General features: G+C 59.7%; 1 protein-coding gene across 10 annotated transcripts in view; it reads left to right on the plus strand.

Moving 5' to 3' along the window:
- Window positions 1-13,891, plus strand: part of PNPLA6 (patatin like phospholipase domain containing 6) — a 19,867-nt gene that overhangs the window by 5,341 nt on the left and 635 nt on the right. For 3 of the 10 annotated variants that reach the window (XM_042891086.1, XM_042891088.1, XM_042891096.1), the window contains 20 exons: window positions 430-536; window positions 620-808; window positions 1,936-2,013; window positions 2,136-2,341; window positions 2,473-2,604; window positions 2,678-2,801; window positions 2,877-2,990; window positions 3,643-3,718; window positions 3,815-3,955; window positions 4,528-4,591; window positions 4,661-4,829; window positions 6,086-6,268; window positions 6,347-6,465; window positions 7,247-7,403; window positions 7,710-7,826; window positions 7,922-7,991; window positions 8,829-8,945; window positions 9,269-9,385; window positions 10,777-10,925; window positions 10,995-11,919. In XM_042891086.1, the coding sequence (XP_042747020.1) occupies window positions 430-536; window positions 620-808; window positions 1,936-2,013; window positions 2,136-2,341; window positions 2,473-2,604; window positions 2,678-2,801; window positions 2,877-2,990; window positions 3,643-3,718; window positions 3,815-3,955; window positions 4,528-4,591; window positions 4,661-4,829; window positions 6,086-6,268; window positions 6,347-6,465; window positions 7,247-7,403; window positions 7,710-7,826; window positions 7,922-7,991; window positions 8,829-8,945; window positions 9,269-9,385; window positions 10,777-10,925; window positions 10,995-11,576 (3,011 nt within the window). In that variant the 3' untranslated portion in view covers window positions 11,577-11,919. The other 7 variants (XM_042891091.1, XM_042891095.1, XM_042891090.1 and 4 more) reach the window with 5 other exon arrangements.

Below are 13,891 nucleotides of genomic sequence, written 5' to 3' on the forward strand. Positions count from 1 at the left end.
GGGTCACACATCCGCCCCTATGACCATGCATCCTCCATAGGGTCACATGTCCCCCTCTATGGCCATATAACCTCCATAGGGTCACAAATCCCCCCCTATGGCCATATAGCCTCTATAGGGTCACACATCCCCTCCTATGACCATATAACCTCTATAGGGTCACACGTCCCCCCCTATGGCCATATAACCTCTATAGGGTCACACATCCCTCCAAGGGATTGTGCCCCCCTCTATGGGGCTGCCCATCTTCCATGGGGTCGTGCATTCCCCCATAGGCTTTTCCATCCTCCGTGGGGTTGTGCATCCCCTCTGCGTCACGCATTCCCCCCATCCTTGGCCTCATGCACGCCTCCCCCCACTCCTCCCACCCCATTTTCGCCCACCTCCTGCTGCTGGTGACCCCCCTGCCCCCTCCCCGGTGGGACACAGGCATCCAGAAGGGTCCCCGCTCCGACTTCGACATGGCCTACGAGCGCGGCCGCATCTCAGTGTCGCTGCAGGAGGACAGCAGCAGCCCCCTGGCTGCCTTCTCTCGGGTAGGACTGCGCCCCCAAGACCCCCCCTCCATCCCTTTCCACCCCCCGACTCCGACACTGGATCCGTCCCCTCGTCCTCGCAGTCCATCTCACACGAGCCCAAGGAACGCAAGTCGGTGACGGTGGAGGAGCAGCCGTCGGGCGTCTACAGGTACAGCTGCGAGGACGACCCAGCCGTGGCGGATTGTCCCTTCGAGCCTTACCAGGGTCGCCAAACCAGCTCCATCTTTGAGGCGGCCAAGCAAGAGTTGGTCAAACTCATGAAGGTGGAGGTGAGCTCACCGAGGGAGATCCTGGGGGCCTCGGGGTGCTTTGGGGTCACCTCGTGGTGCTCCCTTGTGGTGGTGGTCCCTGGGACTTTGTGGTGGTCCCCCGCGGCCTCTTGGTGGGTCTGTTGCCCCACGGTGGTCCCCAGTGTCTTGTGGGCCCTGTTGGGATGGCCTCTATGGCTTTTTCATGGTGTCCATCACCGTGTGGTGGCTCCATGTGGATTTTTTATGGTTCCCATCATCTCATCGTGGCTTCCTATGGCTTTTTCATGGCCCCCATCACTTCAAGGTGGCCCCAAATAGCTTTTCACGGCCCCCACCATCTCATGGTGGCCCCCTATGCCTTTTTCATGGCCCCTATCACCTCACAATGGCCCCACATGGATTTTTGGTGGTCCCAATCATCTCGTGGTGGCCCCATATGGATTTTTTATGGTTCTCATCATCTCACTGTGGCTTCCTATGGCTTTTTCATGGCTCCTATCACCTTGTGGTCGCCCCATGTGGCTTTTTCATGGTCCCCATCATCTCGTGGTGGCCCCCACATGGATTTTTTGTGGTCCCAATCACCTCAAGGTGGCCCCATATGGATTTTTTACGGTTCCCATCATCTCATCATAGCTTCCTATGGATTTTTCATGGCTCCTATCACCTTGTGGTGGCTCCTATAGCTTTTCCATGGCACCCATCACCTCATGGTGGCCCCCTATGCCTTTTTCATGGCCCCTAACACCTCACAATCTCCCCACATGGATTTTTTGTGGTCCCAATCATCTTGTTGTGGCCCTATGTGGATTTTTTACGGTTCCCAATCATCTCATTGTGGCTTCCTATGGCTTTTTCATGGCCCCCATCACCTTGTGGTGGCCCTCCATGGCTTTTTCATGGCCTCTTCATCTCATGGTGACCCCACATGGATTTTTTAATGGTTCCCATCATCTCATGGTGGCCCCCTATGGCTTTTTCGTGGCTCCTATCACCTCGTGGTGGCCCCATATGGATTTTTTATGGTTCCCATCATCTCATCGTATCTTCCTATGGCTTTTCCATGGCTCCTATCACCTTGTGGTGGCCCTCCATGGCTTTTTCATGGCCCCCATCACCTTTTGTGACACCCTTCTTTCTCCCAGGACCCTTCTCTTCTCAACAACCGCGTCTTGCTTCACCACGCCAAAGCTGGGACGGTTATTGCCCGTCAAGGGGACCAAGTAGGTCTGGGTTTTGGGGGAATGGCGCAGCGCCTTGCTCCCCTTGCCCCGTGTTTCCATGGGGCTCTGCTCCTCCTGCCTCTGCCCTGTGAGTCCTGGTTGATGGGGCGCTGTTCTGGCAGGACGTGAGCCTCCACTTTGTGCTGTGGGGCTGCCTGCACGTCTACCAGAGGATGATCGACAAGGCCGAGGACGTCTGCCTCTTCTTGACGCAGCCCGGGGAGATGGTGGGGCAGCTGGCCGTGCTCACCGGGGAGCCCCTCATCTTCACCATCAAGGCCAACCGCGACTGCACCTTCCTCAAGATCTCCAAGTCGGACTTCTACGAGTGAGTGCCGACGAAGAGCAGGGGGGGGGATTTGGGGCAGCGTTTTGCATCGATAGGGCGACGGGGCTCAGCGCCTACGGTGGCACTTGCTGGGGTCGCCGCCACGTCCCCCAGCTGCTGTCGGTCCGTAGGATCATGCGGGAGCAGCCCAGCGTGGTGCTGAGCGTCGCCCACACCGTGGTCACCCGCATGTCGCCCTTCGTGCGCCAAATGGACTTCGCCATCGATTGGATGGCGGTGGAAGCCGGCCGGGCTCTCTACAGGTGGGTGACCCACACTTGTGGCTGGACGAGGACCCAACCCCGGGGGGGCTGACGTCCCCTTCGGTGTCCCCAGGCAGGGTGACAAGTCAGACTGCACCTACATCGCGCTCAACGGGCGGCTCCGCTCCGTCATCCAGAAGGGCAGCGGCAAAAAGGAGCTGATTGGGGAATACGGCCGCGGGGATCTGATCGGCGTGGTGAGAGCCCTGCTGGGCCGGGGCTGGGACGCGGCGTCTTGGCGTTTCGTCTGATCTACGTGCCATCACCCCCAGGTGGAAGCGCTCACCCGGCAGCCCCGTGCCACCACGGTGCACGCAGTGCGGGACACGGAGCTGGCCAAGCTGCCCGAAGGCACCTTGAACAACATCAAGCGTCGGTACCCTCAGGTACAGCCAAAATCTTGCCCTGCTCTGGGAGAAAACTGGGTTGTGCTGGGAGTCGTGACTGCATCCCTGCAGTTGCTTGGGTTACTGGGATGGATCTCAACCCGAAACGGGGAAGGACTGAGCCCTGTAAAGCCGCGATGCTTCACTGACATCGAAATTTAGGATATTTTAGAGGTTGGAGAGATGCTGCAGCACAGCAGTGGCGTGTAGGTGACTGCAGTGTGAAGGTGGTAACGGTGTGGTGGTGATGGCAGCGGTGGCCGTGGGGTGGAGGTGATGATGGTTCTGCATCGTTGGTGGCAACGGCCGTGGTTTGGTGGTGTCCACGGCTCCATCCTGCTGCAGTCTGGAGACCAGCTGTGTTGGTGATGCTCGTCCCGGGGTCTGCACATCCTTCTTTGGGGAAGGAGCTCATCCGACATCCTGGCTCATGGCTCTGATGCTCGTTAAATCCATCTTAAAGAATTAAAGTAATGGTTAAGGCTGGTGGGGGAGAAAGATCAGCGCCCTTCGGGGATGTTCTCTGAGATCCCCGAGGAGCTGTGGGAGTCGTGTCAGCACCACGGAGCGAGACCAGAAGGGCATCCCATGTGCGTTTTTGGGTGCTGTCATGTCTCTGGCTCAGCGACCTGTCCTGATGGCTCTCCCACAGGTTGTCACCCGTCTCATCCACCTCCTGAGCCAAAAGATCTTGGGAAACCTCCAGCAGCTCCGCGGCCCCTTCGCAGGTGGGTCCCCAAGGGGACAACGAGGACAAGGTGACGAGGGGCTGCCCTTCTGTGAGGCACCACACCACACCTCTGAGGCATCTTCTCTTCTTGCAGGCTCTGGTTTGGGCATGGCCTCCAGCTCGGAGCCCACCAACCCCACCAGCAACCTGTCAACGGTGGCGGTGCTGCCGGTGTGTGACGACGTGCCCACGGCTGCCTTCACCTTGGAGCTCAAGCACGCACTGAATGCCATCGGTGAGTGATGGCGTGGCGGTGACTGCGGCCATCATGAGGTGAGGGTGACCGCGGTGTGGTGGTGACCGCAGCCTCACCGCTCAGTGGTGGCCGTGGAGTAGAGGTGGCCGTGGTTCTGTGTCACGATGGTGACCATGGCACAGCTGTGACCACAGCCCCGTGAGATGCCAGTGGTCGTGGCTCGTGGTGACTGGAAGCCCAAGGCATTGCGGTGGCCATGCAATAGTGGCAACAGTGGCGAGGGGAATCCTCGTGGCGCGGCGGTGACCACGCAGTTATGGTGGTGATGGCTACCAGGTGGCTCCGTGGTGGCCATGTGATGGTGTTGACAGTGGCTTGGTGGTGACTGGAGCGCCACAGCATGCTTGGTGGCCACACAACAGTGCTGACCATGGCTTGGTGTTGTCTGAAGCCCCACGGCATGCTTGGTGGCCACAGACGATGGCGACCATGTCAAGGTGGTGCCCAGAGCCTTATAGCGTTGTGGCGGCCACACAAAGAATGACAACTGTGGTTTGGTGGTGACCACAGCCACGTGATGCTGTGGTTGATGACATCCCCACCTCCCCCAGGTCCCACGCTGGTCCTCACCAGCGACATCATCCGTGCCCGACTCGGCTCCTCGGCACTGGACAGGTAACTGTCAGCAGGAGGGGCATCACCGGTGCCCCAGCGCCGTGCCATCGTTCTCCTCCATCCCGTTAGCATCCACGAGTATCGTCTGTCAGGCTGGCTGGCCCAGCAGGAGGACATCCATCGCATCGTGCTCTACCAGACTGACTGCACTCTGACGCCGTGGACCGTGCGCTGCATCCGGCAGGCAGACTGCATCCTCATCGTCGGGCTGGGGGACCAGGAGCCGGCGCTGGGAGAGGTGAGGGATGTGCGGGGAGGTGGACGTGGCAGGGGCAGCTCAGCTTCAAACGGAGCGGACGTGACGTGGACAACGCGGTGCTGCGTGGGTAACGAGGATGGGCGGCCCAACAGCAAACGAGTGGACGTGGGCTGGCAGCACGGTGACAAACGGGGTGGACGTGATGTGGAAAACAATGATAAAGGGGGTGGATATGGTAGGAACAAGCCAGTGACAAATGGGGTGGATGTGATGTGGAACCCAATGCCAAATGGGTGGACGTGGCAGGAACAACCCAATGATAAATGGGGTGGACACGATGTGGAACCCAATGCCAAATGGGGTTGACATGGTAGGAACAACCTAGTGCCAAATGGGTGGACATGGTGTGGCAACGAAATTCCAGATGGGTGGACATGGATGGAAAAACCCAATGCCAAATGGGGTGGACATGATGTGGAACCCAATGCCAAATGGGTGGACGTGGCAGGAACAACCCAGTGACAAACGGGGTGGACGTGGTGTGGAACCCAGTGATAAATGGGGTGGATATGGCATGGAAAAGCCAATGATAAATGGGGTGGACATGGCATGAAAACCCAACTCCAAATGGGTGGAATTGGTAGAAACAACCCAGTGCCAAATGGGATGGACATGGCAGGAACAACCCAATGCCAAATGGAGTGGACATAATGGGGCAACCCAATGCCAAATGGGTGGACATGGTAGGAACAACCCAATGCCAAATGGAGTGGACATAATGGGGCAACCCAATGCCAAATGGGATGGACATGGCAGGAACAACTTAGTGACAAATGGGGTGGATATAATGGGGCAACCTGGTGCCAAATGGGTGGACATGGATGGAAAACCCAGTGCCAAATGGGTGGACATGGCAGGAACAACACAATGGGAAATGGGGTGGACACGATGTGGAACCCAGTGCCAAATGGGTGGACATGGTAGGAACAACCCAATGATAAATGGGGTGGACATGGATGGGGCAACCTGGTGCCACATGGGATGGACATAATGGGGCAACCCAACTCCAAATGGGTGGACATGGTAGGAACGACCCAATGATAAATGGGGTGGACATGATGGGGCAACCCGGTGCCAAATGAGACGGACATGGCACGGACAACCCAATTCCAAAGGGGTGGGCATGGCAGGAACAACCCAGTGCCCAATGGTGGCCATGGCACAGACAACCCAATGCAGAACGGGGCAGACGTGACGTGCTCAACCCACGACCAAGCTGCTGGTGTTTTCCACAGCTGGAGCAGATGCTGGAGAACACAGCGGTGCGTGCATTGAAGCAGTTGGTCCTCCTGCACCGTGAGGACGGTCCCAGCCCATCGCGCACCGTTGAGTGGCTCAACATGCGGAGCTGGTGCTCGGGCCACCTGCACATCAAGTGTCCGCGCCGCGTCTTCTCCCGACGCAGCCCCGCCAAGCTGGTAGGTGCCACCGTGTCCCCAACCCCAGCGTCCCTGTGCCTCTGCTGCCATCATCACCGCTTGTTTTCCATCCCCAAGCGAGAGATGTACGAGAAGGTGTTCGCCAAGAGCGCCGATCGGCACAGCGACTTCTCCCGCCTGGCGCGGGGGCTCACCGGGAACACCATCGCCCTCGTGCTGGGTGGTGGAGGAGCCAGGTGGGTGCATCGTATGGCGGGATGGGGGAGCCAGGGGTTGGCTGAAGAAAGATGGGGAGCTGTTGGAGAAGGGTTGGAGGAGCCACGAAGATGATCAGGGGCTGCAGCAGCTCCCTGTGAGGACAGGCTGAGGGAGCTGGGCTGGAGGGGGAGGAAGAGGAGGAGGAGGAAGGAGGAGGAATAGAAGGAGGCAGAGGGAGAGGAAGAGGGAAGAAGTTGAGGAAGGGGAGAAAGAAGGAGGGAGAGGAGGAAAGAGAAGAAAGAGAGGAGCAGGAGAGGAGGGAGAAGAAAGGAGAAAGAGTGCCAGGTGGCGAAGAGTCCCAGGTGAAGAGTCCCAGCTCCCCCCACGAGCATGGGCTCGGTCAGCACGGAGAAGAGGAGCTGGGGGCGAGCGCATTGCAGCCTGCAGCGCCCGAAGGGAGCCTGCAGCCAGGAGGGGAGTCAGCTCTTGGCAAGGGGAGACGGCAGCAGGACGGGGAACGGCTGGGAGCTGAGGGAGGGCAGCTGGAGGCTGGAAGTGCTGTGCTGTGAGAGCGGGGAGGGGCTGAACAGAGGGGCTGCGATGCCCCGTCCGTCCCTGGAGGCGTTCGGGGCCGTTGAAGGGGCCCTGGGCAGCCTGGGCTGCTGTGAAATGCAGAGGTCAGTGGCCCTGCATTGGCGGGGGGTTGGAGCTCCGTCATCCTTCATCCTCCCGACCCAAACGACTCCGACTGACCCGTGACGCTGCTGACCCCTCTCATCCCTCTTCCTTTCTCCCGCCCCATCTCCTCTCCTCCCCCAGGGGCTGCTCCCACATCGGGGTGATCAAGGCGATGGAGGAGGCGGGGATCCCCATCGACATGGTTGGTGGCACCTCCATCGGCTCCTTCATCGGCGCGCTGTACGCCGAGGAGCGCAGCGCTGTGCGCACCAAGCAGCGGGCGCGGGAGTGGGCCAAGGTGGGTGCCGTCCCCAGCTGCCGCTGCTTCTTTTTCTTCCTCTTCTTCCTCTTTTCCTTCTCCCTTCTCTCAATTTTCTTCCTTTCTTCTTCCTTCTGCTCCTCCTCTCCTTCCTCCTCCTCTTTCTCCTTCATCTTCTCCTTCCTCCTCCTCGTCCTCCACTTTTCTCCACTTTCTCCTCCTCCTCTCTCCTCTTTCCTCCTCTCCCTCCTTCTTTCTCCCCTTCCTCAACTTCTTCCCTCTTCCTCTCCCTCTGCCTCCTTCTAATCCTCCTCCTTCCTCCTCCTCCTCTTCCTCCCCTTCCAGCGCATGAATTCGGTGTTTGCGACCGTCCTGGACCTCACCTACCCCATCACCTCCATGTTTTCGGGCTCAGCCTTCAACGCCAGCATCAACAAAGTTTTCCAGGACAAGCAGATCGAGGTGGGCTGCACCCCAATCTGTGGTCCCAGCTGTCTCCCCCTCACCCCCACCAACACTGTCCTCACGGTGTCGCCCACCTCGTCTCGTCCCCGCAGGACCTTTGGCTTCCCTACTTCAACGTCACGACAGACATCACAGCCTCAGCCATGCGGGTGCACACAGATGGTAAGAGCCACCCCAGGGAACTGGGGACGCTCTACGGCACCAATTTACCTCTTCACTGGCACCCCAAAAATGTCACTGTCACCTGGACGGAGGTGGTGTCCCAGTGCTGGTTGACCAGCAAAGCTCGGCTCCACACCAGAGCCTGGCAATTCCCCATGTCCCACGTGGGGACGGGGACACAACTGGGGATGCAGAGCTGCAACCCACCCCAGCACGCGCATCTCCTAACACCTCTGCTCCACACTAACCCCAGTAACCCTCACTCACAGCATGGGGGTGTGGGGCTGAACTGCCGGGGGCACAGCGGGAAGGTGGTGGGGAAAATAAACGTGGTGGCGGTGAAGGGGAGGGAAGGATGGGGACAATATGGTGACGGTGGTGGAGATGTCACGATGTTGACGGGGTGCTGCCGGTGGGGGCATCGCGATGATGGCAGTTTGGTGGTGGCAGTGCGGTGGCGCTGGGTGCGTCGGGACGGCGCGGGGCCACGAGCTGACGGTGGCGGGGGCTGCGCGGTGATGGGGACGATGCGGTGGCTGCCCCTCATCCTTGCCTGGTTCCAGAGCTCACCTGGGACATTGAGCCGTCCACGGGGCCAACGCGGTGGCTTGTAGGCAGCCTGGCTTTCTCTCCCCAGCCTCTCCTCTAACGCCATCTAATCCCCGCTCACCGCCCCTAACCCTTCCCGAGCCCTGACCCTTCCCCAGCCCGGCGTGAACAGAGCGCTTTACCCCCTCCACGCCTCTCTCCTGATGCTGAAATGGCACCAGCAGCCCCGGGGCTCTGTGCCCATCCCGTCCCCCCCTGTGCCCGTGACCGTTCCTCTCCCTCTGGCAGGCAGCCTTTGGCGTTACATCCGAGCCAGTGCCTCCTATCCCCCCTACCTGCCTCCGCTCTGCGACCCCAAGGACAGCCACTGCCTCGTGGACGGCTGCTATGTTAACAATGTCCCAGGTCAGCATCTCCCCTCTCCCGGGGCCACCGGCTCCCCTCCAGAAACGCTCCTTTTTTTTTTGTTTTGTTTTCTTTTCTTTTCTTTTGTTTTGTTTCCTCAAGAAAAACAAAACCAACCAACCAACAACAACAAAAAAAATCACGCGTATCCCATTGCAGTTGGAGCTTTGCAAACGGCCCCTCTGCCACCCATGGGTGCCCACCAGACCCCCGTGGGGTGCAGACATCCCTGGGCAAGGGCAGGGGTGAGGGGCAGCCCCCTGGGGGGCTCAGGCAGGCGCGGGGCGAGCCGTGCTCACTGCATTTGTTCCCCGCCGGCGCAGGCTCGCTCTGGCGGTACGTGCGAGCCAGCATGACCCTATCTGGGTACCTGCCACCCCTCTGCGACCCCAAGGACGGCAACTTGCTGATGGACGGGGGTTACATCAACAACCTGCCAGGCAAGTAGCATCCCACCGCCCTCACCGGCTCCGGTCCCGGTGCAGAGCAGTTGAGTTGGGGCCACGCGGCCACCAGGGGATGGGGCTTCAGTGCTCTTCGAGCTCCCATCGAGGCTGGATTTGGGCCGTCCAGCTCGGTTCTGAGTCGCCTGTTGGTTTTTTCAGTGCTGGCTGCCCTCCTGGGGCATCTTCTTCCTGTGCGAAAGGCGTCCGTCCGTGGTGACTGGGTCCAGCCCAAGCGGTGGGCAGCTGGGTTGGGGCCACGCGGCCACCACGGGATGGGGCTTCAATGCTCTTTGGGGCAACGCAGGCTGGATTTGGGCCGTCCCACCTAGTCCTGACTTGCCTGTTGGTGTCTTCAGTGTCGGGTGCCCTCTTGGGGGCGTCTTCATCCTCGCTCCCATGCAAATGGTGCCCATCCATCTTGCACTGGGTCTTGTCGGCCTCTGCTTCCAAGGATACCTTCATGTTTCTTGGCATACGGGACGCAGCCCTTCATCCTGCATCTCCTCTTAGCAATAGGCGTCCTCTCGTCGCCCTCCACGCACAAAAAACACCCCTCCATGTTGCACCATCTCTTGGTCTCCTTGGCACCGGGTGCTCTCCTGCACTTCCATCCAGCTTGCGTCCTCCTCTCCTGGTCTCCTTGGCACCGTGCGCCTTCCCCGGGCGTCTCCATCCTCCTGCATCATCCCTAGGTGTCCTCAGCACTCCCTGGGTGCCCTCTTGGGGCATCCGTGTCCTTCATATGACAAGACGTGGCCACCTATTTTCTGAACACCTCTTGATGTCTCCAGCACCAGATGCCCTTCGTGCTGTGTGTGGCATTTCCCAGCACCTCCTGGTGTCTTTGACACCACTTGTCCTCCCCGGGACGCCTCCATCCTTCACTTGCCACCTCTCTCTGTCCTGCATCATCTGCTGGGTGCCCTCCTGGGGCATCTTTGCTCTCCTTTACGTGCAGCCATCCTGAATCGTGTTTCTCGGTGTCTTTGGCACCTTCTGGAGCGTCTCCATCCTCCTTCACATGCAAGCCAGCTTCCTCCCCGCTGCATCACCCTCTCTCGATGTTCCCAGCTCCAAGTGTCCCCCAGGGCACCTCCATACTCCCCTTTCAACCCATCCCATCCACCTTGCATCATCTCCCGGACTCCTCAGCACCAGCTGTCCTCCTGGGGTTCCTCCACATTTACAGAATTGCCTGCATCCCTCCGTCCCCCCTCCATGGGCATCGCTGCTCTGCTCCCCACCAGCCCTCAAACCCAACGCCTGTGGGGCATCGCTTGTCCCCCCGCTGGCCCCAGCATGACTTTGCCATCCGGCCCATGGCAGGGAATGGCCCTTTGCCCTGCTCCGTGCTCCTGCCAACCCGTCTCCCTCCTTCCCTGCAGCTGACATCGCTCGCAACATGGGTGCCAAGACGGTGATTGCCATCGACGTGGGCAGCCAGGACGAGACAGACCTGTGCAACTACGGGGACAGCCTGTCGGGATGGTGGCTGCTCTGGAAGCGCCTCAACCCTTGGGCTGAAAAAGTCAAGGTGAGGATTAAGGGTACATGAAGACAGCCGTGGGGGCAGAGCAGGGTGCTGAGCGCCCCGTCCTGGCAGGTGCCCGACATGGCGGAGATCCAGTCGCGCTTGGCGTACGTGTCGTGTGTGAGGCAGCTGGAGGTGGTGAAGTCCAGCTCGTACTGTGAGTACATCCGTCCCCCCATCGACCGCTTCAAGACGATGGATTTTGGCAAGTTCGATGAGATCTACGTGAGTCACAGAATCACAGAATCACAGAATTGTAGGGGTTGGAAGGGACCTCCAGAGATCATCGAGTCCAACCATCGACTCCATCGAGTCGGGGGCGGAGGAGGCAGGCGGGGTGGCTTTGGGACATTCAATGGGGCGGCGTGGGTTGGTGGGGTTCTTCAGCCATCGTTTGGGGTGTCCTGGTCGTTAACAGTGTGCCCCGGCCACCTCTTGAGCACCCAGGTCGTTACCTGTGTGTCCCATCATCAGGTTTCACCAACCAGCAATGAGTTGGGTGCCCCAAGCACCACTGACGGCGTTTTGGCCCGTCGGTTACGGTGCATGGCTCACTGGTTAATGGCCCCAGCCATTAACAAGGCACAGCAGGCCATCATTTGGGGCGTCCCGGCCGTTTTTGGTGTTCCCCAGCCCCTGGCTGGGATGTCTTAGCCTTCAGTTGGGTGCCCTAGCCATCATTTGTGTGCGCTGACCGTTCATGTGGTGACAGCTATTGCCTAGGCTTGTCCACACCATCATTTGCGATGCCCGAGCCGTCAGTGGCAGTGTCCTGCCCATCATTTGAGTCATCATTCGTGGTCCCCATGTCATCATTTAAGGTTCCCCGACCGCTATTTGGGTGCCCAGGCAAAAGTTGGGTGCCCTTTGCCATCGGTTGGAATGCCCTTGCCATGGGTTGGGATGCTCTGGCCATCAGCTGGGTACCTGGGCCATCCTTCGAGCCTCCCAAAGCCATCCCTCGTTTTACCCGAGCCACCAACGAGCCTTGGCCACACTCTCTCCCCACAGGATGTGGGTTACCAGCATGGCAAATTGGTCTTCGATGGCTGGAATCGGGGTGACATCATTGAGAAGATGGTGAAGGACCGGCGCTCGGCCGACTTCTATGAGAGCAAACGCATGGATGTGAGTCGGGTGGCAGCGGGGGCTGTGGGCAACAGGAGCTGCGTGGGGAACCTGCCCCAGGGCTCCCACCCCCCTTGGGCCACTCCTCTCCATCCCGTCCCCTCCTTGTCGCTTATCCTTCCTTGGTCCATCCTTCTGTCCCTGCTTCGCCCTCCCAGGGACATTCAGAACACCCGGCTCCCCCCAGAGATGCTCACTTGCCCTCCCAGACATCCAACCTTCTCACCTGAGATCCTCAAGATCACTCAGATTTCTGCTGGGCCATTCAAATTCCCCAGGTCCCCAGGGACACCCCAGTCCCTCGTTGGGTCACTGAAGGGATTTCCAAGTACAAGGGACACCCAAATCGCCCTTTTCTCCCCCTCGCCCCCCTTCCGCCCCATCATGTCCCCCCATCCTCACCCCTCTCCCATGGGGGGGGGTTTACATCTCACAGACCCCCCCTCTCCCCCCCATAGGTGCTCACCTACCCCAGTGCTGGTTTCACAGACCTGGCAGAGATCATCTCCCGCATTGAGCCCGCCAAGCCCTACCCGTCGGACGGACACGCGGACGGTGGGCGCCCATCTCGCAGGCTGGGGCTGGGGGGGGGGGGGGGGGGGGGGGGCTGCATTCAGGCCCTTAAACCCCCCCCTTTTTCCCTCCCTTCTGCTCCCGTTAGAGGAGTCTGACTACCTCACCGAGTACGAGGACGAGGGGCCGGAGCTGTCGCGGGGCGAGGAGGAGGCGTTCGCCCCGACGGAGTGGCCTGGAGCTGGAGTGACAGAGGCTGTGAGTGGCCCTGGATGCAGAGACCCTCCGGAATGGGGCTGACCCTGGGCTCGGGGCTCCTGATGGTGCCCTCACCCCACGCGTGGGGGGACGTGGGGCGAGTCCTGTCCCCAGGTTGTGGAGGATCCCTGAAATGGGGTGTCCTGGGGGTTCCCCATCCCGGTACCCCCATCCCAAAATCCCCATCCTGAGGTCCCCATCCCAAAATCTCCATCCCAAAACCCCCATCCCAAAATCCCCATCCCAATGTCCCCATCCTGATGTCCCCATCCCTATGTCCCCATTCCAGTATCCCCATCCCAAAACCCCCATCCTGATATCTGCATCCCAAAATCCCCATCCCAAAATCCCCATCCCGATGTCCCCATTCCAGTACCCCCATCCCAACGCTCCCATCCCAAAATCCCCATCCCAACGCCCATATCCCAATGTCCCCATCCCAAAACCCCCATCCTGAGGTCCCCATCCCAAAATCCCCATCCTGAAGTCCCCATCCTGATGCCCCCATCCCCAAACCCCCATCCCAACATCCCCATCCTGGTGTCCCCATCCCCACGTCCCTATCCAAGTGTCCCTGTCCCAGTCTCCCTGCACAAATGTCACCATCCCAGTGCCATCGTCCCGGTGTCCCCACCCCTGTGTCCCCATCCTGACATCCCAGTGTCCCCCTATCCTAATATCCGTGTCCTAACGTCCCCATCTTGGTATCCCTACTCCAGTGTACCCATCTTGCTGACCCCATCCTAATGTCCCTTCCTCAGTGTCCCCATCCCAGTGTCCCCATCATCCTGCTGTCCTTTCCCCACTATCCCCATTCTGGAGTCCCAATTCCAGTGCCCCATTCCAGTATCCCCATTCCAAAATCCCCATCCTGATGTCCCCATCCCAAAATCCCCATCCCAAAATGTCCATCCTCATGTCCCCATTCCAGTACCCCCATCCCAATGCTCCCATCCCAAAATCCCCATTCCAACGCCCATATCCCGATGTCCCCATCCTGAGGCCCCCATCCCAGTGCCCCCATCCTGATGTCTCCATCCCAAAATCCCCATCCCAATGTCCCCATTCCA

Source organism: Lagopus leucura, unplaced genomic scaffold (genome assembly GCF_019238085.1).
Source record: "Lagopus leucura isolate 7727_CA_CO unplaced genomic scaffold, USGS_WTPT01 253-3_obj-0_obj, whole genome shotgun sequence".
NCBI lineage: Eukaryota > Metazoa > Chordata > Aves > Galliformes > Phasianidae > Lagopus > Lagopus leucura.